The following is a 27504-nucleotide window of genomic DNA, read 5'->3' as shown; positions in this document are numbered from 1 at the left end:
CTCAGCCCTGATGATTCTGGGGATGCTGCTTTGGGCAGCCACGCTCCAGAGCCTGGGCTGAAACCAAACCCATCCCCTTTAGAAGTGCAGGCTTAGTCAGGAGACGTTTATTTCAACCTTTCCAAGATGTTTTTTAGCTGGAAGAGCTGTTGCTTTCCAGGAGGCAGCACTTCTCTGCTGCTCCTGCTCTGTGGCTGATGCCACGGGAATAGTTTGCCATCTTTTGTCCTCCCCTTCCAGTACTGTGACTTCAGCCCCTCTTGCTACACTGAGAAACACAGCAGAGTTTGCCAGAGAAAGGATTTTTGTGTGCTTTGTTGTGGGGCTTGTTTTTCTTCTCTTGGCCATCAGTCAAGAATGTCCTGAGTTAATTTTTCGGACAAGGCATCCAGCGCCTCAACAGCGATGTGCTCTGTGTGCTTCTTCTGACACAAATAAAGCTGGAGCTCTGCCAGGGAGGAAGGAGAAGGAAGCCAGGGAATAAAAGAACCCATGGTATGAGGAATGTCTTTTGCAGAAGTGCCTGAGGGGGAAAAAACGACAAAGGAGAGCTGGGATTCTCCGGGACAGTCAGCCAGTCCAGCCCAGGGAGGCTCAGCACCTCTGCTCCTCCAGGACAGGCTCTGGATTCTTCTCAAACCTTCCTGCTGAGGTAAGGCTGAAGCATTCTTCCTAAGCCTAAATAGCAAATGTTATTTTGAAGGCATGAAAGCCCCAGTAAATGATAATGCTGCTAATAACAGCAGGTGAGGGCAGGTACAACAGGGGGTGGGGCACGGGGCATCTTTCTAATAGGTTGAGTCAAGCTTAGGGGTGTTTAAAGGCAACAGAGTCTTTTAAACCTTACTCTGAGATGAAATAACACACAAATGGAGCTCAGCTTATGGCAGAGGTTTATTTCTAGTGTTTTTCAGCACCACAAGGAAGCAGCAGCTTTAGTTCAGTATTTTAAATGATCCAGCATATACGAGGGGCAGATTTCTTTCCCTACCTTCAATGTAAGGTAAAGTTTGAATTTAAAAGTTCTGTCCATTTGTGCTCTAAAAAATTCATCCTGAAATAGCACAGGAGCAAAGAAATCAGTTGTGCCACATTTCCCCCAGCTGCCCAAACCCTGCAGCAACACAGGCAGGGGGCACTGAGGGATTACCACATGAGGGACATGTGGCATGTCCAGGATGAGCTCCTGGTGTGCCACTCTTCACCCCAGGATCTCCTGGGCATATCAGCCTGCTGAGGTTATTCCATGGGACTCTCAGAACCTCCTGGCAAGGGGCTTTAGCTGTGACACAAACCCCGTGGCAGAGGTGGAGATGTGCACAGGTGGCACACAATGTCCTAATCCTCACTTCTGTGGGGTGAAAAAGCAACCATATAATAGCAAGTTTAAACCCATAGTTTCTTCAAGGAAGTCTAGAGGTTATTACACAGGCTAAATTGACATTTTTATACACCTGAGTTTAGGGAGACCATCAGTGAGGAAAAACTCTGTTTAGAGATGACAAAAGCCAGGGCAAGTGTTTGCAGCTCATTTGTTGCAGCTGCTTTTCCAGCATTCCAGTGCCTGCTGTCTCATCACACCCAGAGATTCAGCCTCTGAGGGCTGAATACAAGTATCTGGAAGAAGATAAACTCTGTCTTGCCTGTCAGCACCAGGAGGCATTGTCCCCCAGGGGAACAGGACAGTGTAAATCTTCCTTCCTTATGACAGGAAGGCTTGAAGGGATTAGGTCTGTAACAGCTCCGATTTTTCTACCTGAGAATCACTTAGGGAAGATCAGGATTTTGTTGAAAAGCAGATTTTAGCTCTAGATGTGACAGCAGAGCAGTTTGGCCATGTGAGCAGAGCTCTTTTACATGGAGCTACTGAATCCTTTTGCTCATTACAGGTCCTCATGGATATTTTATGGATGGTTAAAAGCACACGTCTCATCTGCAAAAATTTGACAGGCAGCTTTATGCTTTACTTTCAGTTCCCACCACCAGCATTAACCAGGCAAAATAATCCTTGTTTTGCTTGGACCATGTCATTTTGAGGATTCTGCCCTGTCTGTTGGAGTAACACATCAGTGCATGCTCGTGGCCACTCAGTTTTATCTCATTTTTCATTAATAACCTGCCAGTGACATCTCTCCCACGCACTTCCAAGAACTTGCTCTCTCATGGCTCTGAGTTCCCTTCAGCAGATGCTGTTTTCCACAAGAGCTCAGCTCACACCACCGCCAGCAGTTGCTCAACACTTCTTGGTGTTGAGCCTATAACACATCAAAATTGCAAGCAAAAAGCTTTTAGGGATTTTAATTTACTATATTGCTGTTTTTTCTTGGATATTGAGCCCACCCAAGCCAATTAGGTCATGTAATGTGATAGTCCCTTTTTTATTTCATCAATAAATTATGAACTCCTCCCAAATTCCCCATGCTGAAGCATGGAAGCCTGAAATTCAGATTTTTTTCAGCATTTGCTGCTGAGCTGTGGGGTTGGTGTGTGTTGAAGGTGATGAGGTCTCTTGGACCCTGTGCTGCGGGGGTGGTTGTGCTCAGCACACAACATCTGAGTTTCTTCAGCTCATTCTTGCTGTAAAAAGGGAGAAAAAGTTTCACTGCACATCTGCAAGGACTGTGCAAATAAAACCAGTTGCTGCTGGTTTGGCTTTTGTTGTATTTGAAAGCAATTTCCGAAAAGAAATTGTCTCCAGGTTCAAAGATGAAGACAGTCCAGAGGAATATAAGTGTTTTCCAGCAAATTAAAATTCTCTTATGGAAAAATGTCCTGATCAAGTGGAGGATGAAGATGCAGAGCTTTCAGGTAAGAAAAAATTAAAAATAAAACCAAAATAGTAGTTAACTACTTAGAGTGGCCAATCCCTGCATGCCCCTAGACACCAACTTATTTGGGTAAAATTAGAACTTAAAATACTTTTGAGAAGCCTGACTGGCAATGAAGACTTGGAGACTTGATTTTTTTTTTTTAATGGTGATATTTATGTCTGGTAGACTTGATTTTTTTTTTTTTTTTTATGGTGATATTTATGTCTGGCTTGTGACAAATGAGGGCACAGATGGGCTCTTGGAGCAGATGATGGGCACAATGCAGAATCTCTTCATCCCCACCTAAGAAATGGGTGTGAGCGAGTCCCTCTTATTTACATTTTAATCCCAAAAAGACTGAATTCCTCTTGTTCACATTTTAATCCCACAACGAACCTGCTTTTATGCTGCCATGAAATTCTCCTGCCTGCTCTCCCTGGTGTAGGAGTGGCTTCTGTCCCTGCTCTTCCTGGCCCTGGTGTTCATCGTGTCCTCGTCCATATTCATGATACAAACCCGGCACCCCGAGGTGCCCGCCGAGCACCTGGGCCACCTGGATGACCCTGCCTTCAATGCCACCGGGGCCACCGTCACTTTCACCCCCGCCACGGCCACCACGAGGCACATCATGAACAAAGTGGCCTCCAGCTCTGTCATGTCGGGTGGGTTTTGCTTTTTAAATGCTGGATTTTGTCATTATTGCACCCGTTGTGCATGTGCTGTGTTGTAGGAGTTCTCCAGCGTCTTTGATCAGGAGATGGCTTAAAATTCATCCTAAATCCTCCATTTTCACAAGTATTTCTTCTCTAGGATTTAAACTACATGTGAGGTCAGTGTGCCCTTCTGAACTGGAAAGCTCTGCCTTACCTAATATTCCCTAATACTTTTAAAACACATTAAAAACCATTCTTTTGAGGTGCATTTCTTCTCAGCTGGTAAAGTCTGAAGTATTTAGAGCTGCCTCCCTGGCCAGAGAGAAAAGGAGGAGCTGCAGTGCTGGGAAAGCAGAACATTCCCTCAATGCCTCTGGACGCATTTCCAGACTCACAAAATCTCATGGCAATATTTTTCTGACACTCCACAGGTATAAAACTAAAGGAAGTGGATAATGAGAGAGCCATGGAGAAAGCCTGGATTTCAAATAGGGAAACCATAGGAGTTGTATTTAAGGACAACTTCTCCTACCACCTCAGGTTTCCTACCACACATGTGATTATTCCCAATGAAGTCATTGGATACATAGGTAATACAGAATGAGAATTTCAGGGTGGTTGCCTGGTGTGGACAGGGTGGGAATAATCCACATTTGTTAAGTGCTGGAATGAATTGTGGGTGTGGGTGGTTTGGGGTTTTTTTCTTGTCATTGTCCATTTGAAGAGATTCCCACAGTGCCAGTGTATTCTTGTCATTACAATAATGAAAATTAATTCCTTTTCATTAGTGTGATGCCCTTTGCCTTGCAGACAGCTGCCATGACTTCTCCTGGAAGAGCTGTGAGAGCCCAAGGTACTGGTACAAAGGCTTCCTGTCCCTGCAGTCCAGCATTGATGCTGCCATTATAGAGGTAAATCCAATTTAGGAACTGACTGAGACATCCTTTTTTATATTTTAAATATAATATAAGAAAGGCAAACTCTGCTGTGGTAATAGCAAGGGATGGCTTTGTCAGAAAATAAAGCTGCTTTTAAAACTTAATCCAGGGAGGATGAAGCAGAATATTCCCTGTATAAATGCATCTCACGCAGAAAATAAGCAAAACACTGATCTGTTGACCTTACATTCCTTTAGATCGTGACAAATCATTCTGTTTGGGAAGAAATGGAGTCCATTGCTGGTGCTAGAATGAAGTCCCAGAGCATCTTCTTCTCCATCAGCCTGGAGTACAGCTTCTTCATGGTCGTTATCGTGATGTGCTTTTTCCCCTTCATGTATTTCTTATCAAGGAATGTCACACGAGAAAAGAAGCAGCTCAAAGAATTGATGAAGACCATGGGCCTGCAGGAGATTGCATTTTGGTGAGCTCTTTTTTAACTGGAATATGTTTGCCAAAAATTAGTCTGTTCCTGGGCACTTGAGAAGCCAGTTAATGAGTTAAAGGGGTTTTTAACTTTTCTTCAGCACTCTGTGGGATTGATTCCTGGTAGAGACAAGGAAACACAGTTGTGCAAATATTTCAGTCAGTCAGTGAAAAAACATACTTGCATTGCTTGAAAATTCATGTCAAATATTAATTGATCACTGCTTTTGTTCAGTTTCTCATCCAGAGGGTTGAGCACGGCAGGGGTGTCCTCTGCTCCCTGGGGCATTTCCTCCTAATCTGGATCACCTCTCTGTTCTGAGGATGCGAAAGAGAAATTATTGCCACAGGAAATAATTAATATTTCCATTTAAACGCTTGTGACGTGCAGATGAAGTTGTAAGCAGAGCTGGTCATTACCCCCAGGGCTGAAGGCACCTTTCCCTCCCCAGGCTGTCCTGGAGTTTGCTGTACTCCCTCTATGTGCTGATCTTGTCCTGCCTGCTGACGGCCCTGGTGCTGCGCGAGCGCTTCTACGCCAGCAGCTTCCCTGCAGTCTCACTCCTGTTCTTCCTCTATGGCCTGGCATGTGTAAGTCAGGCTTTAAAGCCGGATTTCCTCCCCACATGATTTATTACCCTGTCGATGAACCTAAGCGAGCCTTTGTGCTCAGGAGCTTTGTGGGCCACGCTGGCTGAAACGTCTGAGTGGCTTTTCTAGGTCAGCAGCAGAGATTTGATTTGCAGCCTGAAGGGCTGACAGGCTCTTGTTTGGCTACAAAAGGCCCAGTTTGAAACTCGGGTCAACCCACTAAGAAGGGCTTTAGTAGATTTTATTATGCAGACTCAGCTTAGCAGAAATCTGACCTGAAATCTGGTTCCTGTCAGATGGAAGTGCTGCTGTTAAGAATAATTATTTCTTTCAGTGGTTGAAGAAAAGTTCTGTCCTTACAGATCCACCTGGTTTTCATGCTCTGCTCCCTCTTAAGGACCTCCAAGCTTGTCAGCTCCATTGGCTTCCTCATCATCTTTATCTTCGGGTTCCTGAGCCTGGCAGTGCTGATAGAAGAAGTCCCCAAGCCACTGAAGTGGTTCCTTGGTCTCATGTGTCCTTTTGCTTTCAACACTGGCATTGCCAAGGTACGGGGGCACCACCCTGCAGCTGAACCTTCCTTCCCCTGTTGGTGGAGGAATTCCTGCCCTTAGCTCAAAAATCCAGCTGGAAAGCACCCAGGCATTTCCCCTTCCTCTGCACAGCCTGTTTGAAAGCCCCAGGTGAGCTGAGCTGTGCTGGGCAGCACAGAGGGGCTCCAACTCCCCCATCCCATTCCCCTGCTTCAAAAGCAGCTGAATGCAGACACAAGCAGGGCCCTTGGCACAAAAATCTGCTGCTGTGCACGTCTGCAGCTTCCACATGGCCCCATCCTGCACACAACAGCCCCATTATCCTTGGGGACATCAGGGACAGCATCCTTGGCTGCCCAGCCACTCCCCTGCTCCTGGCAGCAGGGACTGTGCAAATGCAGCTCTGGATTCCTGCTGCTGCTGCCCTTCCTCCATCCCCATCCTTCCTCCATCCCTGCCCTTCCTCCATCCCCATCCTTCCTCCATCCCTGCCCTTCCTCCATCCCCATCCTTCCTCCATCCCTGCCCTTCCTCCATCCCCACCCTGCAGAAATCTGTGCCAGTGCCCAGTTTTCCATTAGTCATATCTGCACAGCTCTTGCTAGCTCTGGTAATCTAATATTTCTTGATATATATTTTAAAAAAAATCTGCCTGGGAGAGGACATTTCTGCAGCAGCAGCAAAAGGGACTGACTTTGTTAATTTGCCATATGGTTAAATCAATGATTATGTAAATTATAACATTTTTGTCATGACTGTCACATAAAGGGTGTCCATATCAGGTTTTTTTTTTAACTGATCTCCTCTAAAAATCTGATCTTTTCTTCTGTTTCTGGATTGTTCTGGAAAATTCTGAATTAAAGCATTAAGATCTCTGCATGGTGTAAATTCACTCCCTTTCCTCTTTAGAAAGAAAATAAGAACAGTTGGTCAGTACTGCAGATGATTTCTGGGTTAAGAAACAGAGTTGCATCCATGGTTTGGTGGCATCTGCATATTTTTCCAGCCTGAAATTTGTTCTTCTTCCTCTTTTATTTCAGATTTTTGATTTAGAGAAATATGGAATAGGTTTCTCCTTTTCCAACCTTATGGAGGAAGCATACTTTTTATTTTCAACCTACATACTGCTGGTGTTTGACTCAGTCTTGTACATGCTGCTGGCTCTGTATTTTGACAAAATTATGCCAGGTAGGAATGATTTATTTTTATTTACAGGGATTGCATGGGCTATATCAAGGAAATGATGAGCTGCTCCTTTCTTGGACTCAAACAAAATAAGGTTTGGACTAAAAGAAATTTATGATGTCATGGCGTGACTTTTCTGTTTCTGGCACCCATCAGATTCAGAGAGTCAATGACAACAAAGTATTTAACTTTTTTATTTAATATTTTTTCTTTCTAATTATGAGATTGTAGTGTAATAACATGTAGGACAATACTTTAATTCATTACAAAAAGCACTGAATTCATGATGTAATTCCCTGGAGCCACCCTTCTTGTCTCCTCTACTTCTGCTCCAAACCTGGCGGGGGGTTGACTGGAAAAAAGCACCAATGTTGCACTTATTTGAAACTCCTAAAAGTTTAGTCTAGGACGGTGTCTTGGCTGTGCCTTTGGTTGATGTCAGGCCATCTTTTTGCTTTCCTGGCAGGCAAACATGGGATCCCAGCCCCTCCTTTGTTCTTCCTGAAGGCCTCGTACTGGATGAGGAGCAGGAGAGGCTCCACCAGGGACGTGCCCAGAGCCACAGCAAACCCTGAGGAGCTCCTTGGGGACCATGTGGAGCCTGTGCCCCCCGAATTCCTGGGGAAGGAGGCCATCAGGTTCAGAGAGAAGGGATTGCTTGTGTCTGCTTTAGGGCTCCCCACTCCTTCCACCAGCTTGGGTTGGACTTTTCTAGGCTGTTTTCACGTTTGTGAGGCTCTTGCAAAACATTTTTTTTCACAGAGAAAAATTAGAGATAAAAAGATAATTCAGACTGGTCACTAAAGGTGGGATTTAGGTAAATTTAGATTTTAAAATAACTGGGTGGGGTTTTTTTCTGGTTTTTTTTTAGTTGTTTTGGGGGTTTTTTTTGTTTGTTTGGTTTGTTTTGTTTTGTTGTGAAGTTTGTTTGTTAGTTTGTTGTTTGTGGTTTTTTGGGTTTTTTTCTGGTTTGTTTGTTGGTTTGGTTTGTTGTTGTTGTTGTTGTTTTTCTAGTGGACTTTCAATGTCCTTTAGGGACAAAAGGGGAGAATGAAGAGGGTAACCCATTGCGAAAATGTTGCAATGGGCTTGGCCTCGTCTTTGCCAGTCTTGGTGCCCCATTTTTGGTGCCAGGTTGGGATGTTCACACCTAGGCACAGAGCCTGTCAAACCTGTAAATCTCAGCTTTATTTCCCAGCACCTTTTATTTTCTTCATGCCATTTCTGTCATTGTAATTTAAGGTCCATAAAAATGTAAAAGGGCAGCAGGGAAAAGCATTTATAGAAATCCCCAAATAATAACCTCCTTACCTTCCTTTTAGGCTCCACAATATTAAAAAAGCCTACAAGAAGGACAAGAAGACAGAAGCTCTAAGAGGTATGAAAGCTGGGAGATTGATTCCTGCTAAATACAATGCAAACAGTCAGTCAATGAAAAAATCCACTTGCATTGCTTGAAAATTTATGTCAAATGTTAATTGATATGACTGATCACTATTTTGCTCAGTTTTTACTGATTTGCTGTTTTTAATAAGACTAAAGAGAAGAAATATTTTAATTTTTAAAAATTGTTTTATTTCTATATTTTCTTCTAAATACAGACCAACTCCTTATGCCTTTAAATGTTTGCAGATCTTTACCCCACTCAGCACTCTTGTGGCTAATTATTATCACTTAATTCTTGTACTTTTTGACTTCCCCTGCCTTTGGCAGTGAGGGAAAGCAATTCAAACCTCATTTCTCCCCAGACTTGATTGTTATTTTTGTTTTAGGTCTGTCTTTAAACATTTATGAGGGTCAGATCACTGCCTTGCTGGGCCACAGCGGGGCTGGAAAGACAACGCTGCTGAACGTGCTCAGCGGGCTCAGCTTCCCTTCAGAAGGTAGGAGCAGGCTGGGGTGGGGTGGCCTTGACCCAAAAGCTCTAAAGCTCACTTCATTCCCCCTCATCCCATTGTCTTGGTTTGAAAAGCCAGGTGTCTGCTAAGGAAGGCAGGATCCTCCCTTGAAACAGAAAATGTAAACCCCCTCCCTCTGAATTATTATAATTCTGAAATTAAGGGGCTCTCAGGCAAACATATGGGAGCAGGAATAACAGTTCTTTACTAGGAAAAAATAAAAAAAAATTAAAAGAAAATATAAAAATAAAAATGCAGTAATACAAAACAATCCTGCCAGAGTGAGAACAGAAGCTGCCCCCTGTGTGTCAGGGTGGTGGCACAGTCCCATCCCATGGGGGCTCAGCCCTCCTGCAGTGCCAGCTGTGGTTCTGCTGGAGCAGGGATCCTGCACAAGGCTGCAGTTTTCCTCTGAAGCTCCAGGGCTGCTGGAGATGGGCCTGCTCTCCCTCTGGGAATGCAGGGCAGGAGAAAGCTGCTCCTCTGGGAATGCAGTGGGCAAAGGCTGCTGTGCTGTTCCAGGCTCAGATTGTATCCAGGTAGGAATGCTTGGCTCCTGCCCTGGGCGGAGCATCTCCCCATGGGATGATGGAATTTGATCAGCCATGCAGGGACACTCCCTGGCCATGAACAGAAGAGAATTAATAATTTCTGGTCCACGAACAGCAGAGATCTCCTGGAGGGAGGATGGGTTGTGAAGAGATAAAGGAACCTGCCCAGTGAACAGCAGAGAACTGCCCCAGCTCTGACAGATGGGGATGGAACAAAACCCCCAGCCACATTTTGCATTTCCAGCCTAAGACACCCATTTATCCCCATGAACAGGCTCTGCCACCATATACAACTACAAACTGTCTGAAATGGGAGACAGGGAGGAGATCAGGGGGATGACCGGGATTTGCCCGCAGTTCAACACGCAGTTTGAGGTCCTGACGGTGAAAGAAAACCTGAAAACCTTTGCGGAAATCAAGGGCATCAAGTCCAAAGCGGTGGAGCAAGAGGTGAGAGTCTGTTGCCCACCATTCCACAGAGGCTCCTTTTGCACTGGGAAGCTCAGAGAATCCACCTGGATCTTCTGAAAATTGAAGCTCCAAGCCCCACCCAACCTGGCCTTGGACACTTCCAGGGATCCAGGGGCAGCCACAACTTCTCTGGCAGCCTATGCCAGGGCCTGCCCACCCTCAAAAGGAATAATTTCCTTCTGATGGCTAATTTAAATCTAAATCTACCCTAATAAAGGATGGAAGGACAATAGCTGCTGAGAATGGACATCCTTGTGCTGTTCTAGGTGCAAAAGATTCTGGAACTGTTGGATATCAGCAACATTCAAGACACTCAAGCTGAAAAACTGAGTGGTGGTCAGAAAAGGAAGTTATCCATTGGAATAGCCATGCTTGGAAACCCCCAGGTAAAGCAGCAGGCGTGGCTCAGTGACGTAGGAAACACTCAGGTCCAGCATAATTGAAACCTTGGGCATGTATTTGGCTCCAGGATTTCAGACATTTTTAAAGTGCTTATAATTAGAATGAGTAAATTTCTTAATTTCTTTTGTTTTTTTAAATTCATAACCCACCTCGCCAGCAGAGTTTTGAAGCAGACAGAGTTACCTGACCTCTGAGAGTCCCCAGAACAGCTGCCCTTGTCTGAAAGATGCCCAGGGTCCCTTGCCTTCAGAACCCCAAACCCCAAAGCCATGCCCCTGCTCCGGCAATGGGTGTGGATGCTGTGGGACAGAGAGAGAAACGGCAAGCACTTCTCACAGCGGCTTGTGAGAACTTTCAGGGAGTTGTAAGGATGTGATAACTTGTTAAGTATAAACAATCTGCAGGTGGTGTTTTTCTACTTCATCTTTCTGTTCTTCTCAAGGACGGTGTGCGAGGAAGGTGTTTTTGTTAGTTAGCCAATCAAACAGGATCCATCGTATCACTCTATTTAAACCGCGCGGGTCTCTTGAATAAAACCTTCTTTGCTTTTTCTACAGTACTGCCTCTCACTATCCCTGTGTCATTCTCGGCTCAGGAGTGACCATGGGGAATGTCTGATCCCCTCGTCCCTGCAGGTTCTGTTCCTGGACGAGCCCACGGCGGGGCTGGATCCTCTCTCCAGGCACCGGGTGTGGAGCCTCCTGCGGGAGCAGCGGGTGGGGCGGGTGATCCTGTTCAGCACCCAGTTCATGGACGAGGCTGACATCCTGGCGGGTGAGCTCTGCCTGGGGCATCCCTGTGGGATAACCCTGTGGCACAAAGCCCCAAAAGATGGCAGTGGCTGCTCTGCACTAGAAATTCCTTTGGCTTTTCCTTTCTCCAGACCGCAAGGCTTTTATCTCGCACGGGAGGCTGAAGTGTGTTGGCTCTTCTCTGTTCCTGAAGAAAAAATGGGGGATTTGCTATCATTTAAGGTATCTCCTTAAGCCACAGCAATACCTGGTAATGTGCAAGTACAAGGGGACAGCAGAATTAATGAAACCCTAGAGCATATGTCGTCAAAACAAACAAATTACCTGCATTAAAATCCAGCTCCTTTAACTGAAACAGCAGTAAGATTTAGGGCTGGGATTAGTTAATCCAGAGCAGGGAATGAATGAAGAATATTGGAGTTTTCTTTTTATGCATCCATAAAATGGTGGATAAAGTTTGTCTGGGTGGATTTGGTTTTTTTTATTCCAAACCTAAGCATCTGTGGTTTTTTTCACAAACAGGATCCATGTCAGTGAGTCTTGTGACCTGGAGAATGTGACATCCCTGGTGAAATGGTACATCCCCAATGCCATGTTCTCAGGACACACCCAGTATGAACTGAGATACAAACTGCCTTTAGAAAACGTTAATAAATTCCCAGGTAAAGTATATGAAAATAATTGAGGATTATTCATAGAGAAAAAAAAAAAAAAAAGAAAATGTGTGGAAGGAGAAATGCAAAGGGAGATATTTAACAGGAGTAACATCAGAACTTCAAAACCATCGCAGTTTGGGTTTTCCCAACAATTTTATCATACATTTAAGATCAAATTGAGCAACAAATACTTTTCTACTGTTTGTAGTGACAAGCCCTGCAGGGTAAACTTGGCCACGTGTGCTTCTGAGAGTTCAGTTCTCTTTCTGCTAAATGAAGAGACAGAGATCAGAGACAACCCCACACAACCTGCTCTGCTCCGTGCCCATTTCTCACCCACCGTGCCCATCACTTCAGCCTGACCATCCCACAGAGGGTGAAACCAGTCTGAAATGTTGTTGCTAAGCAGAAGAACACCTTCTATGAGGGATGGCTTTGGCAGTTTTGTGTTCCTCCACACCTTTGTCCTGGCAGTTCTCTGGCAGATGCTCCAGTCAGGCTGGCTCAGCTGAGCCAGAGTGATCTGGGTATCTGTGCTTATGCCTTTGTTTTATCTCTGTCCTCCAGATCTGTTCAGTGGCCTCGACAGCTGCTCTGAGCAGGGAATTATCAACTATGGAGTCAGCATGACAACCCTGGAGGACGTGTTCCTGAGGCTGGAGGGAGAAGCCACGGACAATCAAAAAGGTACAATTTACAACCCACAGCCAAAGAGATCAGTTCCTCTGCAGTAACCTCCAAAGGTGCCACTTAAACTTTCATGAATCCCCACTTAGAAGCTGGCCTTATGCAGCCACAGCTCTCTTCATAGAGGGCAGGCAGGCACAACTTCCCAAGGACATTTCCTGGGAATCGCAGCAAGGAACCTCAGAGAAAGAGAAAACAATTCTTATCTCTATTCTCTGCTCCTGTTGTTTTTGCTCATTTGGAATGTGTAATGGAGATTGTTTACCTGAAGGGATTTGTCAGTTGGATTTTGCTGAGGATTGTTTTGTTTCCTTGGCCAGTCACTCAAAGCTGTGTCCTGGCTGTCTCAGACAGTCACAGGTTTTTCTTTAGTATTCTTCAGTATTTTTGTAGTGTAGTATCTCTTTAATACAGTATAGTATTCATGTAATATAGTTTAGTTTAATAAAGCAATTGTTCAGCATTCTGAATCAATGGAGTCAGGTGCCAATCACTCCCTACACCAGGGGCACCCTGCATTCTATAATCTTAGACATAAATGTGCACCTGGAAACTCTCTGCAGATGAGCACGTCCCTGGGGAGGAGTGGGGAGAAGCAGGACCAGGATGCCCTGAGGAGGCCAGGTCAGGCTCCCTGCTGCTCTCGGACACTGGGATGGCATCAGTGCAGGGCCTGGCCCTCTGGAGGCAGCAGGTCTCTGCTATGGCACGGGCGCACTTCTTGAAGCTCAAGAGCTCGGTGAAGAACCTGCGGTCCATGTAAGTCCCAAGGGGGTTCTGCAGGAGAGCAGGACTCCTGCACAGCTAACCAGTGTGATTAACCAGAAGCCACTTTATTGTTTACATTGTGCTCTGTTTATACATTCTAACCCTACACACACTAATCACACATTTCTTGATTGGTGCCTCTACCTTGTCCATGCACTCTTCACTTTTCAGGATATGTGGTTGGTTACAGTCCAGTGCTTCACAGACTTTCACTTTTTTCACAGCCTTTATCTAGTTCTTGTGGTCTTGGCATTTTGTTTCTCTGCCTCTTCTTTCTTAACTTAGCACAATTTATGTCCTTGTGTAACCTTGATGAATTCCAGAGGGCTCTGACAAGAACCAAAAGTGGTTTGGCTGGAGCACACCACAGCCCAAGCTGTTCAAATCCATTGCTACAGGGTTATCTCCTGGAGGTCTGGAGGTGGACACGGTCACACCAGGAGGGACAACTTCCACACCCCTGTTTCCATGAGTTTGGATTAATTGATATGAGGTCTTGGCTAGGAATGATCTTGGTCATCTGCACTCAGAGGAGGGGAAGGTTTTTTCTTTCCAGTGCCAGTAACACAAAATCTCCCTTTTGTGCATTTTCATTTCTATGATGAATAATTTATGCAAGAGAAACCCATTTTCTTTCCAAAGAAAAGAATCATTTAGAAATACTGTTATGTCAAATAGAGGAAGTTTTAAAATAAGTCAGTGTGTACAGAGAGTGCTTTCAGGCTTCCTCTGCTTTTTCTTTTTCTTTTTTTCTTCTTTTTTTTTTTTTTTTTTTTTTAATTCTCTCATGTTGCCAGTGTTTGAACTCATTTGGCCCCGCTGGTGTTCAAGCTGGAGTTCCTGGTCGGGCACAAAGAGAGATGCAGATTTATGAGAAACTTGTATCTAAAGGAAGTCTGAAAGGCATTTCATAGCCCAAAAAAGTTGAGCAGTCTGGACTTGAGGTTCTCTCCCTGCTACATTTTGAATCATTTGGTGAATGATCAAAGTTTGAGAATTCTGGAAATAAAATTCTCTCTGGTCATTGGTGACAAGGCCTGAGGGAACGGCTGGAGCTGTGCCAGGGGAGGGTTAGGCTGGATTTTGGGAAAGGTTGCTCCCCCAGAGGGTGCTGGGCACTGCCCAGGGATGGGCACTGCCCCAAGGCTGTCAGAACTCCAGGAGAGTTTGGACGCAACTCCCAGGGATGCCCAGGGTGGGATTGTTGGGATGTCAGGGCCATGAGCTGGATCTCTGTGGGTCCCTTCCAAGTCAGGATATTCTGTGATTCTATGAAAATTGCAAAAGTTTTTCACAGAGCTTTGGGTAATCTGAATATCATCCACCATTTCCAGCACACAAATGCATTCTGCAGGCACTTCTGCTGAATATCTCTTTTCAGAGTGTTTATTCATCTCTTTCTTAACGCAGTTTGCTGCTCTATGTGGTTTTTCTGCTTCCTCTGGTGTTGCAACTGTGCGTGGTGGCTGGCTGGCAGAGTGTGAGTACCTGGCAGCTCTCTCCTGCACGCTACTTCCTGCCCCTGGGGAGGAAATCCTACCTGGAGACCACCACCCTCCTGGTCTACAACCACACAGGTGAGGGGAAGAAGCTTCTCCCCATCCTTCCCAGTTCTGGGTTCTTGCTGTTCCAAAGGAAAACACAGGACAGAGCAGATGGGTGAAGATGTGGAGGATCCAAGGGGGGATGAAGGCTTTAACCAGGGAGGAGGGATTGTCTTTAGAGGGCTCTGGGGGAAACCTACTGTGGCTTCAGCCACAGTGAGACCCTGGTGAGAGATGTGCAGAAAGGTATCAGAGCAGGTGAGATAAGGTGGGGACAGGGTTCTGTCCCTGCCACAAATCCAGGTCTCTATCCAAGCAATTTCAGAGTGTGGGATTTTCAAAGCAGGCATCACACTCCAGGCTCACTCATGCTGAGTCAAATTAATGGGCTGCTTCCAGAGTTTCACCTTCAACATTCCCTTGAGTGGATGTTATTTCATGTTATTCAGCCAGAGAATGACACTGGTATCTTCATCATACGGGCCCAAATGAAAATTCATTTTGTAGCACTTCAGGAGAGGCTAGGGGAAAAAAAGGACAATACAAAAATTCAATCTGAAATCCATTAACTTCCCAAAAACTAATGTGCAATGATCCAGCACACATGTGCTGGCTGATCCCCACAGTTATTAGATTTCTTCGTTTTTTGTTTGGTGGTAATGGATTTAAAAATAAAAATAAAATTGTCAAAGACTCTTTTGTTTTCCAGTTATAATTCCTCTGTTTTTGGTCCTCACACCAGGCACAGACATTGACGACTTAATCCATCTGCTCCAGAGCCAGGATATTACAGTGGAAATAGCAAAGGAGGAAAATATCACAGAGGAGCTAGAACACAACGGCGCTCTACAAGTGTTCCGCCAAGGTCAGGTGAGGATTCTTCTCCTCTCCTTCCAGTCTGCTCACAACAATTGAATAATTAAGCAAGGCACCTCCATCAGCTCTCCCTGTGGGATGGCCCTGTTGACTTTTTGTAAGGTATGAAAATTAGGAACTGTTTTGAGCAGTAAAGTCCATGCTAGGGGAGACCTTATCTCCCTGACCTTCCACCTCAAAATGTACATTTTTAGCACAGTTCCAATACCTCATAATTTGTTTTTTTAGCAAACAAGGCATAAGCAAAGCTATTTCAGGGCTGGATTTTCCTGGTGTGCTCCTTTTCTACTGCTTCCCTGCAGATGAGAAAAGCCAGGAGTTCTCACCTTGTTTCCCTGCTCTTTGAAGAGCTACAGGTTCACCGTGCTGTGCCACTTGGAGGCTGTCAATTGCTTCCCAGTGCTGGTGAATGTCATCAGCAACGCCCTGCTGAGATCCCTCAACTCCACCAGGCACATCCAGGTCTGGAGCCACCCCTTCTTCTCTGTAAGTGAAGCCAGAAGCTGTCAGAAAACCATTTAAGGTCTCACTAATTCATCAGATTTTAATGGGAAGCCTTGTAGGGCAGTCTGAACATGTAAATCCATCTTTCTTCACCGTGCCTCTGGAACCACCACGTTCGACTTCAGGAAAACCAGATTTTTCCCACGTGGGTCTCAAGGGCTGCTGGGGGGAGAGGGTGGCTGGGAGGGTTTCTCCAGGAGGTTCCTTATTCTCTCCAGCATGTTATTCAATCTTTGGCCCATCAGCTGATGGAAGAGAGAGCTCCCCACAAGTCTGGGATGGAGGAGTGGGACTTGCACCACCCATCTCTCCTCACCAGCAAGCACTTTGCATGGCTCTGCTTTCAGAAAACCTTCCCAAATTTGGTTTCAAATCCCTCTTTTTGTTCATACTGCCCTGTAATCCATGAGGAACGCAGTAAAATGAATGGTAAAATGAATTGTAGACATTTTCCACAATTGCTTTGTTCTTCTGTTTTCAGCTGGTCAATGCAGAATACTGGGATTTTATTATGACCATGTACCTCATTTATATGCTGCTGTTATTCCCTGGTTTTCCTCCTCACTTTGCCATGGGCTACACACAGGACTGCAAGGTAAATTCCTTGGAATGGAGCAGGTTTGGGCCGGGCAGAAGGGATCACAATTGCACTGCCAGAAGGATGTTTGAGTACAGAACTATGGAATCATTTAGGCTGGAAAAAACCTCTGAGGTAACTGAGCCCAGCCCTCATTGGCAGCTTGGGGTGTTTTGATCCATGAGAAGTTTTTGCAGCCAGCACAAAATATTGAAAGACAAAAGGAGGTTGAATTTTACCCTAGAATCACAACGGTGACAGTTTTGATTCCCTTTTCATTTCCTGGGGCCATTCCCATGGGTGCAGTTGGCCAACCAGGCACAGGCAATAAACTACCCTTTAAAACTTTGCTTTCCCAGGCAGGAGCTCATGCCCAGCTGAGGATCTCGGGGCTCTTTCCCTCGGCCTACTGGTGTGGCCAGGCACTGGTGGACATCCCACTCTGCTGGATCCTGCTCTTCTCCATGTTTGGGCTCCAGTTTGCCCTGAGAAACAAGATTTCTGGCATCACCTTCTTGCTGGTACATCCCATTCTGGTCCTTACTGGTTTGCTTGGAAGGGATTGAGGGAGAATATTTTGTGTGTGAGCAGCTGAGACACTGTGGGTGCAGATGGTGCTGGAACACTCTTGGTCCTCTTAGTGACCTTGTTTCACCTCCTATCCCTTGGATTTCTCCAGCTGGAAGTAAAAGGCAATAAATCTTGCCTTAATGTATTCCTTTACACCTCAGAGTAAAATTGTGGTAATTTCTAAATGCCCTGATCTTACTGTGTGATCATTTCCACTGCTCCCCTTTGCTATAGATGGGTTTCTGGTGGTTTACCTCACTCCATTTTCTCCAACAAAATTTTCTCCTTTTTTCCCTGCAGGTCACAGGGATGTTGGGTTATGGGATTTCCCTCGTTCTCTTAATCTACCTGATCTCCTTCAACTCTCGCAAAGGATGGAGCTGTGGCCTTTGGTCTTTCATCCTGATAGTGGTGAGCGCATGGTTGGATAATGCACTGCAGGGGTTGCAGACATTCTGAGATCTTGAGGATGAGCTAGATGTCAAAACAACAGGCAGAGATGTGGAGCATAAATCTGGGTGTGAGTCATAGCAGCCAATTCTGTATTAGATTTGTGTCATCGTGTTCTGTTGCCACAATCCTGCTGTGACATGGGGGAATACCTGGATCCAACCTGAACTGGTGCAGGAATGGAGACAAAAAATGAATTTATCATTCTACTTGACACCCCACATCCAAGAGATGTAAAGTGTTGGGACAGGACCCATCAGGCTAGACACTCATCATCCAATCCTGACCTGGAAGGAAGTGGATTATTGCCATGAATTGGGATGGGAATGAAGAGGATGTGATCCCATGTTTGACTTTTCTGCCTGAAGCAGCCCTGTCCCTGGGAGGAAGTCTCCCCATCTGGCCCAAAGCAGCAGCCAACCCTCAGACAGAGACAGCTGAGCATCTCCTGAGCCCTCTCTCTCTCTCATCTTCCTCAATATTTTGTCCATTTTTATAAATGCAACAGGAAATTGCAGAGCTAGACCCACACAGTTTTAAGGAGTAGTGAGTAACCCTTCCCATCAGCTGAGTCACCCTCTTGTTTTATTTTCAGGTGTGCTTTATTTCTGTTTTCATCGGGAGAATCATCGACCACCTGGGCCAGCCCATCTCCCTCTGCGTTCTGTCCCTCCTGGTTCCTGTGTACCCCCTGATGGGGCTGGTGATCGATTTTGGGATTGACTCCCACGTGAGTGGTGCTTCTGGGCAAGGAGAGGCCTGAAACACAACCCTGGGTCCTCATGACCAAAGTCTGGGAGTAACTGCACCCAAATCTGGGGGCAACTGCACCAAAGTCTTGGTGTAACTGCCCCAAAGTCTGGCGGTAACTGCACCCAAAGTCTGATGGTAACTCCACCAAAATCTGGGGGTTACTGCCCCAAAGTTTGGGGGTAACTGCACCCAAATCTGGGGGTAACTGCCCCAAATCTGGGGGTAACTGCACCCAAATCTGGGGGTAACTGCCCCAAAGTCTGGTAGTAACTGCACGCTGCAGTCTGGGAAGGCTGATCCTGGGTGGGATTTTCCAGAGTGTGTTGTTAAGCAACTCTTTCAGCTCAGATCTCATTTCCCAGCTGCTCCTTAGGGCTGGGGGTGACTTTTTGTGCATCTGTGACTTCAGATTAGGTAAAAATTCTTAATTCCTTCCATGCAGAGTCATAGAATGGAATCCTGGAATGGTTTGGTTTGGAAAGCACCTTAAAGCTCATTTCGTTCCACCCCCTGCCATGTCAGGGGACACCCCCCCCACTAGCCCACGTTGCTCCAAGCCACATCCAAGCTGGCCTTGGACAATGCCAAGGATGGAGCAACATAAAGTCAATCAACTTGGCTTGACCAATCCTAAGAGAAAATCTGAAGCCATGGATCTGTCTTGGAAAAAAACCTGGGTTAAAATTTAGAATGCTCACAAGGGCCTTTACTCCATGTCAGCTGATAGGGGTGGTGGAAAGTCAGCTGAGAATTCAACAAAACCCCCCAGATATGTGCAGCACTCTTGATAAATGATAAATTACTGAGGGGTGAAGTCTCCTCTGTCCTGTCCCACTCACCCCTTCTCCACTGGGACCCAAAGCAGAGATGTTGTCCTGGGACAGGACATCTGGAAGGAGAGTCTGGTCTGTGCACTGAGAGCTGTGACATGTTCTGGTGTAGGACCAGGGCTCCCAAAGCCAAACATCTGTATCTGCTCATCTGTTCATCTGGGGCAAATCAGAAGTTTTGCAGATTTCCAAAGCATTTCTGAATCTTACTGCATTAACCAGAATGTTACTAAAGAATTACACTTCTTCATTAAGGTTTGTTTGTTTTTTTTTATTCTTACAGATTTTCATGGGGGACGCTGAGCGATTTAGATCGGCTCCACGCAGTCATGCACTGATTGCTGTCTTTGCAGTAAGAAAACATTTAACATTGCTTTTGTTTAGGAATGTGGGTCTCCTAAAGCCCGTCCTCAGGTATGAGGATGCAGGAGGAGGATGTGGGTGGGTCTGGATACATGTTACCCTATGTGCTAGAATAATTTCACACCTTTGAAATGGGGAAAGCAAAATGAAATAAGCCCAGATCACCTCCTGCTGTCCTGTTATTTTATGAATTGGGGTTTTTCTGCCCTTAGGATTTTCTGCAGTGTTGATTACCATTAATTTAAGTGTTGGGCCATTTTCACATATTCTGTTTCCCCCAGATATTTAATAGCACTGCCACCACCTCAGTGCCAGCTGTGGTGGGAGGAAAGGCAAGGTTGTTAATGTGGCAACCTCTGTTTTCCAGCCTTACATCCATTCTGTGTTGTTCATTCTTCTTCTTCGCTTTTTGGAGTTAAAATATGGAAAAGCAGTGCTGAGACGGGACCCCATATTTAGGTTTGTATAAACACACATGCACGTATGAGATCTAAACTCCTATCCCACTGCTTCTCTTGAAAACATTGCATTTGCGTCCCTATTTTTAAATATTTTTTTTTTAATACTGGTGATCTTTTCATGACTTCAATAGCCCCTTAAATACTGCAGTGGTGTGATATATAAAACAGCTTTTAAGTTACGTAGTGCCTCCACAGGATGTTGCCTGTGCTGTGGGATGGACCAGCTTCTTTTTTTGGTAAAAAAGAGTATAAACACCATCATTATCATCACCATCCCCAACAATAACAATAACGATGATGATTTTAATAGTAATCATTACAATTGTATAAATTCAATCCCGGAGAAATTCCCTCTTGGTTTATCCAAAATGCACTGGTAGAGAACAGAAGTAAAGAACAAAATCCTAAGCTAAACCTGGTGGGTTTTCAGGATTTCCCCAAGGAAAGAAAGCAGCCAGCAGCACCCCAAGGAGCTTGAGGAGGAAGATGAAGATGTCAGAGCTGAAAGGGAAGCAGTGAGAAATGCTGTGGTGGCTCCCAGTCAGGAGGAGGTACCCCTGAGTGTTGTCCTTCTTGCTTTGTTTGATTTTTCTACCTGGTAAAACACAAACCACTGCAGCTCAGGGCTCTGGCTGTGTTGTTCTCACTGGGAAAATCAAAATTCCAAAAGTGTGTGTTCCCTGAGGAGAAGAAAGCTCTTTAAAGGAACCAGGGCAATAAAGTGTCCTGTTGCACCTCATATTTGTGGTAAACTATAAAACAAAGATCTTCAGAAGGTTTTCTGCCTTTTTTAATGGAAAAAAAATTACTGAAGGATTGATGCTAGCCAAGATAATAAATTAATCTTGCTCTTTCCTCCTCACTTTCAGAAATCAGTCATTATAGTCAGCAATCTGTGCAAGGAATATAAAATAAAGCAAGCTGGCTCACTTTTTAAGAAGAAGAAGAAAACAGCCACCAAAAACCTTTCTTTCTGTGTTAAAAAAGGTGAGAACTGGGACTGTCCTGCCAGACCTGTGTTGGACCCAGTTAATTCTCAGTTACCTGAGCAAGGACAGAGAGATCAAATCTGTTTGTTCCGTTGTGAAAACACCTTCAGTCTGGGCTTGATGTGTTATTTGTGCATCCTATTAATGGCCTGTGACTGTCCATTATTGAAAATAAAGATAAAATAAAAATCCTGCGGAGAGGGGACCACTTTAGCAGTGGCTCCTGGAAGCAATTCACAGCATCAGTTTAAGTTGTAATCTTATGGGCTCTTTGAGTGTGTATTTTATACAATAAAACAATTTATTTTATATGATCTTTGATATTAGTATGCTGCCTTTTCTATTTTTTCTTTTATGGGACTGTATATATTGATATATTTCTTGTATAGTTATGATATATTTATGATTATTCTTGTATATTTATGATATATTTCTTGAATTGGAAATAGTCTTAAGAAATTCTATGTATTGATTGCAGGAGAAGTGTTAGGACTTCTGGGGCCCAACGGAGCTGGGAAAAGCACAACTATCAAAATGATCACTGGAGAGACAACCCTGACTGCTGGGCAGGTAGGAGACACCTGGGGCAAGGGATGGGTCCATGACAAAAAACCAAACCTTGCACCTAGGCTAAGCTGTCGTTTTTATCAAGGCTGCAGTTTTTGTCAGAGCATTAATAGTGATCAGGGTTCATCATGATATTAAATTAAATAATGTATTAATGAATTAATAAGGTTATGTTGAGCTACTTCTAATTTTCATAAGCTGGTGCATCGAGTTCATCATGCTATTAAATTAAATAATGTATTAATAAGGTGATGGTGAGCTACTTCTAATTTTTATAAGCTGCTGCATCTGCCCTGATTACCATCTTTTCCTCACCTAAACCCCATAATCTCCCCTGAACCACCCCTTGGGTGGGAAAAATAGTAAAAGTAAGAAGACTTTCAGAAAGCTGTGACAGCAGACCTCAGAAACAGAAAGAGTAGAGAACTCAGACTCTGCTGCAGCTGCAGAGTCTGCAAGTAGAAAAGTTACAACAGTACAGCAAGCAAGGACATGAAGCAATAGCTTGAGTTTTAGGCTTGGCCAAGATAGACCTTCAGACTGCAGAAAAATATGCCTAACATATGAACTGGGGCTTTTAGAGTATAAAGGTAGAAGGTTTTAAGGTTTATAGTAGGTTTTAAGCTTAATACTGGAGTATTGTGTATTGTTAATAGAGAGCAGACAAGCCAGCACTGTGTGAAGCAGGTGTACGTGTGCTTTTAGTGATTGCCCAGAACAATTGCCTGTAAGCTTTAGCAATATGCTGTTGGCTAGAAAGTTTTTAATATGCTCTGTAACAAAGAAATCTTTGGTTGCTGCTGGCTGTACATGAGCTGTTGCCATCTTCCAACTGCCTCAGCCATGTGCTGAGGCTGATGCTGCCATAAAAGCCCAAGGAGCACATCCCAGTATTCCCACCCTGCTCCCGAAAAACCCCAGCCCAGCCTTGTACTGGGCAAGGCTGTGTGAGAGGACAATGCCCAGCCTGGTTGTGCAGGTGCTGATGAAGAGGGGAGATGGAGGCGGCTCCCTGGAGCAGGCTCCTGCATTCCTGGGGTGCTGCCCCCAGGAGAACCCCCTGTGGCTGGAGCTCACCCCGCAGCAGCACCTGAGGGTCTACGCGGCCGTGAAGGGGCTGCACCCGGAGGACACGGCTGCTGCTGTGCACAGGTACACAGGGAGGGTGGGCATGCTCCAAGTTCCACCCCTCAGCCTCGGGGAGGGGACCAGAGAGGCGAAATTCACAGAGGAAACCTGGAGATAAACGCAGGAGACTCAGCTGCAAAAGTGCTGTTGTGCTGTGATTTAGTGAAAAGAAAACCTCCAATTTTCCTAAGTGTGTTTGGTGGGGATAAATTCACCACTAATGCCCTTTTAAGAATGTTATCTTTAGGCAGCTTTTCGGAAATCTCTGAGGTTAGAGTTTGGCATCACAAGAAAGGGTGCTGAGCTGACACTGGCAAGGGGAATGGATTTGTAATGCTGTTGACACTGGTGATGGGTTTAGAAAAGAGCTTGTGGCTTACTCAGTGCACTCTGTTTCAAATAGTCACTGCATTTTAGTAACACAATAAATGTTTAATGAAAACAAGCAGGAGTCAAGAGCAAGGGGGGAAAAATTCCTTTTTCTTGTCATTTTGGGAACACCTGATGAGAGTATTGATTTGGAACAATAAAAATGTTCTTTTTTCATTTTCCCCACAGAATTGTGAATGCTCTGCAGCTTCAAGACTACTTAAACAAAAAAGTCAGAAAATTACCTCCTGGGATAACCAGAAAGGTGTGTTTTGGGTCACCTATAATAAGCACTGCAATGCTCAAACACTAATTAAAACTCCTCTTTCTGAGTGGAGGGACCAAACTGTGCCCTGAGCTACCCTGGAGAGCCTCGTGCAGGGTGGGGTGATGGAAATGAGCCTTTCCCAAACCCGCATTTCATAAATCAGAATTCCCATAAAGGAGGAGGTGCTGTCCACAGCTGTGTGTGGGCACAGTGCCAGGAGGTTTGGCTGAGTCCCTTCTCTGTGTCACAGCTGTGTGTGGCACTGTCCTTGCTGGGCAACCCCTCCGTGCTGCTCCTGGACGAGCCCTCCACCGGCATGGATCCCAACGGGCAGCGCTGTGTCTGGTGAGCAGGAAAAACTATAGAGAGAAGTGTTCTGAAAGTTTTATTCTGATTCTTTTTACTCTTTCTTTTAGTTACTGTTCACACATTTTTCTTTGTACCCTTTTAAAGTTTTGAGGCTGCTTTGCCTTTCTCATAATCCCACCTCACAGCAGGAAGTGAGTGCATTAGTAATTAGCCCGCACTGAACCCACCACACTCATTAGTACATTAGCCAGACAATCTCAACATTGGAGAAATCTCAAATTAGCAAACCAAAACCACTACACTGAAATGGTGTTCCCACTGTGGGCACAGGGCCACCAGCATGGGAAAGGGATGGGAAGCCAAAAGGAGATATTTAAAAATTACACGGAAAGGGTTTTACCCCATCCACAAATGGTGCTGTCCCTCACGTTGCAATGGTTCTGTTGGAAAATATATTTCTTGTCTGTCTCTAGCTCAGGGATGAGCAAGGAGAGAGAAAAACTATTTTACCTTCATCCTTTTTGCAAGATTTAGGGCAGTCCTAAATGGGATTTGGGAGAATTCATAAAGAGACTCAAATCAAAAGTATTTTTTGTCATTATTTCAAAGCATTACCATGTGCTCATTAATCCAAAGTTGCTCCATGTGAAAATTTTATTCTCATTTTAGGGGAAAGACATTTGGACGGACAGAGAACAATGATATTTCTAGGGAGTGTTAGACTTTGTTTTATATTTTTGTCCTGGTCCAGGGCAGATTTGGGAGAGAACCCCAAAGGGGTCCCTAGAAAAGCAGATTAAATTGGGCCCTCCCCCCAACCGGTTCAGGAGAAAACACCTCCTTGGAGAAAAGCGAGAAAAAACCTGTTCACTAAAAAATAGAACCCAAACAATATTAAATAAAACCTCTTACTGCTCCAAAAGAGATGACAAACTCAGACAGGTCCCCTCTGTGGGCTGTAGCTCGGCTCACTCAGTCTCTGATCAGTCCCTGGAAATGCCGCAGCCCAGGCCCGGCCCGGCAGCACAGCTGTGAGCTGCTGGTGCTCTGCTGGTGCTCAGGCCAGAGCAGGTTTAAACAGGTGCAAGAAAAGGAAAAAAGACCACAGTCCATGGAACTTCTGTGGCTCAGATAGCTAAAACTAACTAAAAGCCAAGGAGAACTCTGTCCCGCACAATCCAGGAGCAGGAATGTGGAGGAGCGAGTGCAGGGTCTGAAAACAAACTGTGCGCTTCTTCCTCCCCCTGAACTCTCTGGAACAAGCGTTAAATGTGCAAAGCTTACTATTCAGCATAAACAGAACAAGACGACTGGGGATAAAAGCATCATATAGCCAACCCCGGACAATTTTCTTTTCACTCTGATCCTCAGGAGAACAATCCGGGGTGCCCTGCAAAGCAAGGAGTCAGGAGCCATCCTGAGCACGCACCACATGGAGGAGGCAGAGGCCGTGTGTGACCGTGTGGCCATCCTGGTGTCCGGGCAGCTCCGGTGGGTGACAGTGCCTGGCAGAGCTGCAGCTCGCCCAGGCCGCTCCTCCAGCCTCCCCTGCCACGGGTGCCATGAAACGTGCCGTGGTTTCCTTCTCAGGAAGGAGCAGAGGCCGAGGTGACAATGATTTCACTGTCATCTCCGTGCCTCCCTGCCCTGCAGGTGCATTGGCTCCATCCAGTACCTGAAGAACAAGTTTGGCAAAGGATATCTCCTGGAAATCAAGGTCAAGGATGCAGAAAGCTCTGATGCTCTGCATGCTGAGGTTCTGAAGATTTTCCCGGGAGCAGCCCGCCAGGAGAGGTAACTGCAAAATGTGGGATGAGGAGTGGTTGAGTGGTTTCAACACTGCCTCATCCCTGAAAACATCCCTGGTGGGCTGGCCAGACACAGCTGGAGAGGGATGAACAGCTCTCTGTAGGGGGATCTGATTTATAATGTCACCACAGCCAGCCCTCCTGTGATCCCAGCAGCAGGACACCCATAAAGGTTTGACCCCAGAACTTCCATACAGAGCAAGAATCACCTTTTCTCCTGTTTCCTCGAGGTTCCCCTCTTTGCTTGTCTACAAGGTCCCAATGAGAGATGCCCTGCCCCTGTCCCAGTCCTTCTCCAAGCTGGAGGAAGGTAAGAGAAAATCAGGGGACTTTTGAAAAAGGCAGAACAGCAGCTGCTCATTTTCAACCCTCTTCTCATTTCTCCACAGCCAAACGAAGCTGCAGCCTCGAGGAGTACAGCTTCTCTTTGAATACTCTGTCTCAGGCAGGTGAATTTTATTTGTGCTGTAAAGGCAGGAGCAGGGACAAAAGCTGCAGCCAAACCCAGGCTGGTGCAGTGGCAAAAGGCAGCTCCACCAAAAAACTGCCTGAGGCTGGTGGGTGAGGGGTTCTCTACTGGCAAAGTGGTGGAAAATGGTTTGGCTTTTTTACTGCTGGGATTTTTCCTGGTGGGAACAAGTCTGGCTGAAGCCTCAGACCCCATTTGGTCAGGGAAGGCACACAACCAAGGAGGGAGCTGCCCATGCTCAGCCCCTCTGGGTGCCCTGGAAACAGCAGATTATTTATTGTACAAAGCTGGAAGCAAAGATGAGTCATGTTTAAGTCAATCCACTGGTGGGGAAAACCTGTATGGAAATACCTGCAGCAGGGGATGCCTGTCTGGTTTCTTCATGGAGCACAGGAGGCTCAGCTCCTGCTCCCAAAAAGCCTCTCCACATCTCTCCCAGGGCTGCAGGGCTGTGCCGCCTGCAAAGGAGCATCACAGAGAAATAACACAAGGATTACCTTGCCCATTTCAGGTGTTTCTGGAGCTCTCCCGAGAGCAGGAAAAGGACAATTTTGATCTGACTTTGGATGGGACTTTTGACTGGAAACAGCTGCAGCAGGAGGACTGTTAAATGCTCATTTATGCACTGCTCTGTATTAACCAAACTGCACATATTTACTGCCTCTCTCAGTGTACCACAGAGAGGGAAACAGGCTCCTCTCTGACACAGAAGGTGTTCTACCTGCACTCTGCAGGGCTCTCAGCCCTGCTCCAAGCTGCACTTCCAAAGCTGATCCAATAGTGCCTACCCTGGTGAGAGCTCCTGGCAAGCCAGGCAGGGTGAAGCAGGAGGACTGAAGGCTTTGCAGAAAGAAAGGTCCTAATCCATCCCTAGGAATGAAATCTCTCTGGATCTGGGTGCATCAGGGAGTCTGGACATGCTCTGCTCTCCTGGGTTCCTCTCCCACCCATGTCTGGGACTCTGCCTACAACGTGTTCTGACTGGAATTTGCACTCCATTTTCATACCCTTCCAATAAATGTCTCTGTAGAACAATCTGCAGTTCCATCCTCATCTGTCATCATTGCTGGGGACCCTGAGGAACAGCTCCAGCTGCCTCCCTGGGGATGGGGATGCTGCAGAGAGCAGGGAGATGTTTATCTGGCTCAGCAAATGCTCAGCCCTGCCCTCCCTCCACTCTGGGGCCAGTAGTTGTTGGTCCTTCCCCTGGAAACCACCCAGGTGGAGCAGAGAAGGCTCCAGGGATTCCTTCCAGCAGCTAAAGCGAGCTGGAGAGGGGCTTTTTACAGGGGCATGGAGTGGTGGGACAAGGGGGAATGGTTTCAAGCAGACAGAGAGCAGGTTTAGA

The 27504-nt window shown here is 45.7% G+C and overlaps 1 protein-coding gene across 5 annotated transcripts; it reads left to right on the top strand.

Annotated features, from left to right (window-relative positions):
• The first annotated feature begins 81 nt into the window (after positions 1 to 81).
• LOC121338332 (ATP-binding cassette sub-family A member 9-like) lies at positions 82 to 27188 on the top strand. 5 transcript variants are annotated; one of them, XM_041409206.1, is made up of 40 exons: positions 84 to 652; positions 905 to 1003; positions 2699 to 2808; positions 3256 to 3472; positions 3895 to 4053; positions 4274 to 4374; positions 4599 to 4825; positions 5280 to 5418; positions 5781 to 5966; positions 6992 to 7139; positions 7603 to 7774; positions 8459 to 8514; positions 8909 to 9019; positions 9860 to 10035; positions 10323 to 10442; positions 11094 to 11232; positions 11342 to 11432; positions 11733 to 11872; positions 12434 to 12553; positions 13117 to 13312; positions 14732 to 14898; positions 15608 to 15735; positions 16090 to 16227; positions 16727 to 16840; positions 17182 to 17343; positions 17693 to 17803; positions 18438 to 18572; positions 19709 to 19777; positions 20156 to 20247; positions 20680 to 20800; positions 21119 to 21236; positions 21717 to 21808; positions 22785 to 22957; positions 23492 to 23567; positions 23821 to 23915; positions 25251 to 25370; positions 25533 to 25673; positions 25918 to 25997; positions 26077 to 26132; positions 26668 to 27188. In XM_041409206.1, the coding sequence occupies exons 3-40, from the start codon at positions 2707 to 2709 to the stop codon at positions 26764 to 26766; spliced, it is 4887 nt and encodes a 1628-aa protein (XP_041265140.1). In that variant the 5' UTR covers positions 84 to 652; positions 905 to 1003; positions 2699 to 2706; the 3' UTR covers positions 26767 to 27188. The 5 variants fall into 5 exon arrangements, with proteins under 5 accessions (XP_041265143.1, XP_041265141.1, XP_041265142.1 ...); XM_041409205.1 differs by lacking the exon at positions 905 to 1003; XM_041409207.1 differs by lacking the exons at positions 905 to 1003; positions 26077 to 26132; positions 26668 to 27188 and having other exon boundaries at positions 83 to 652; positions 25820 to 25960.
• Positions 27189 to 27504: the final 316 nt, after the last annotated feature.

This window comes from Onychostruthus taczanowskii, unplaced genomic scaffold, assembly GCF_017590055.1.
Source record: "Onychostruthus taczanowskii isolate IOZ18803 unplaced genomic scaffold, ASM1759005v1 scaffold30, whole genome shotgun sequence".
Taxonomy (NCBI): Eukaryota; Metazoa; Chordata; class Aves; order Passeriformes; family Passeridae; genus Onychostruthus; species Onychostruthus taczanowskii.
Note: the sequence above shows the minus strand (reverse complement) of the source record. Positions and strands in the feature narration are given on the sequence as shown.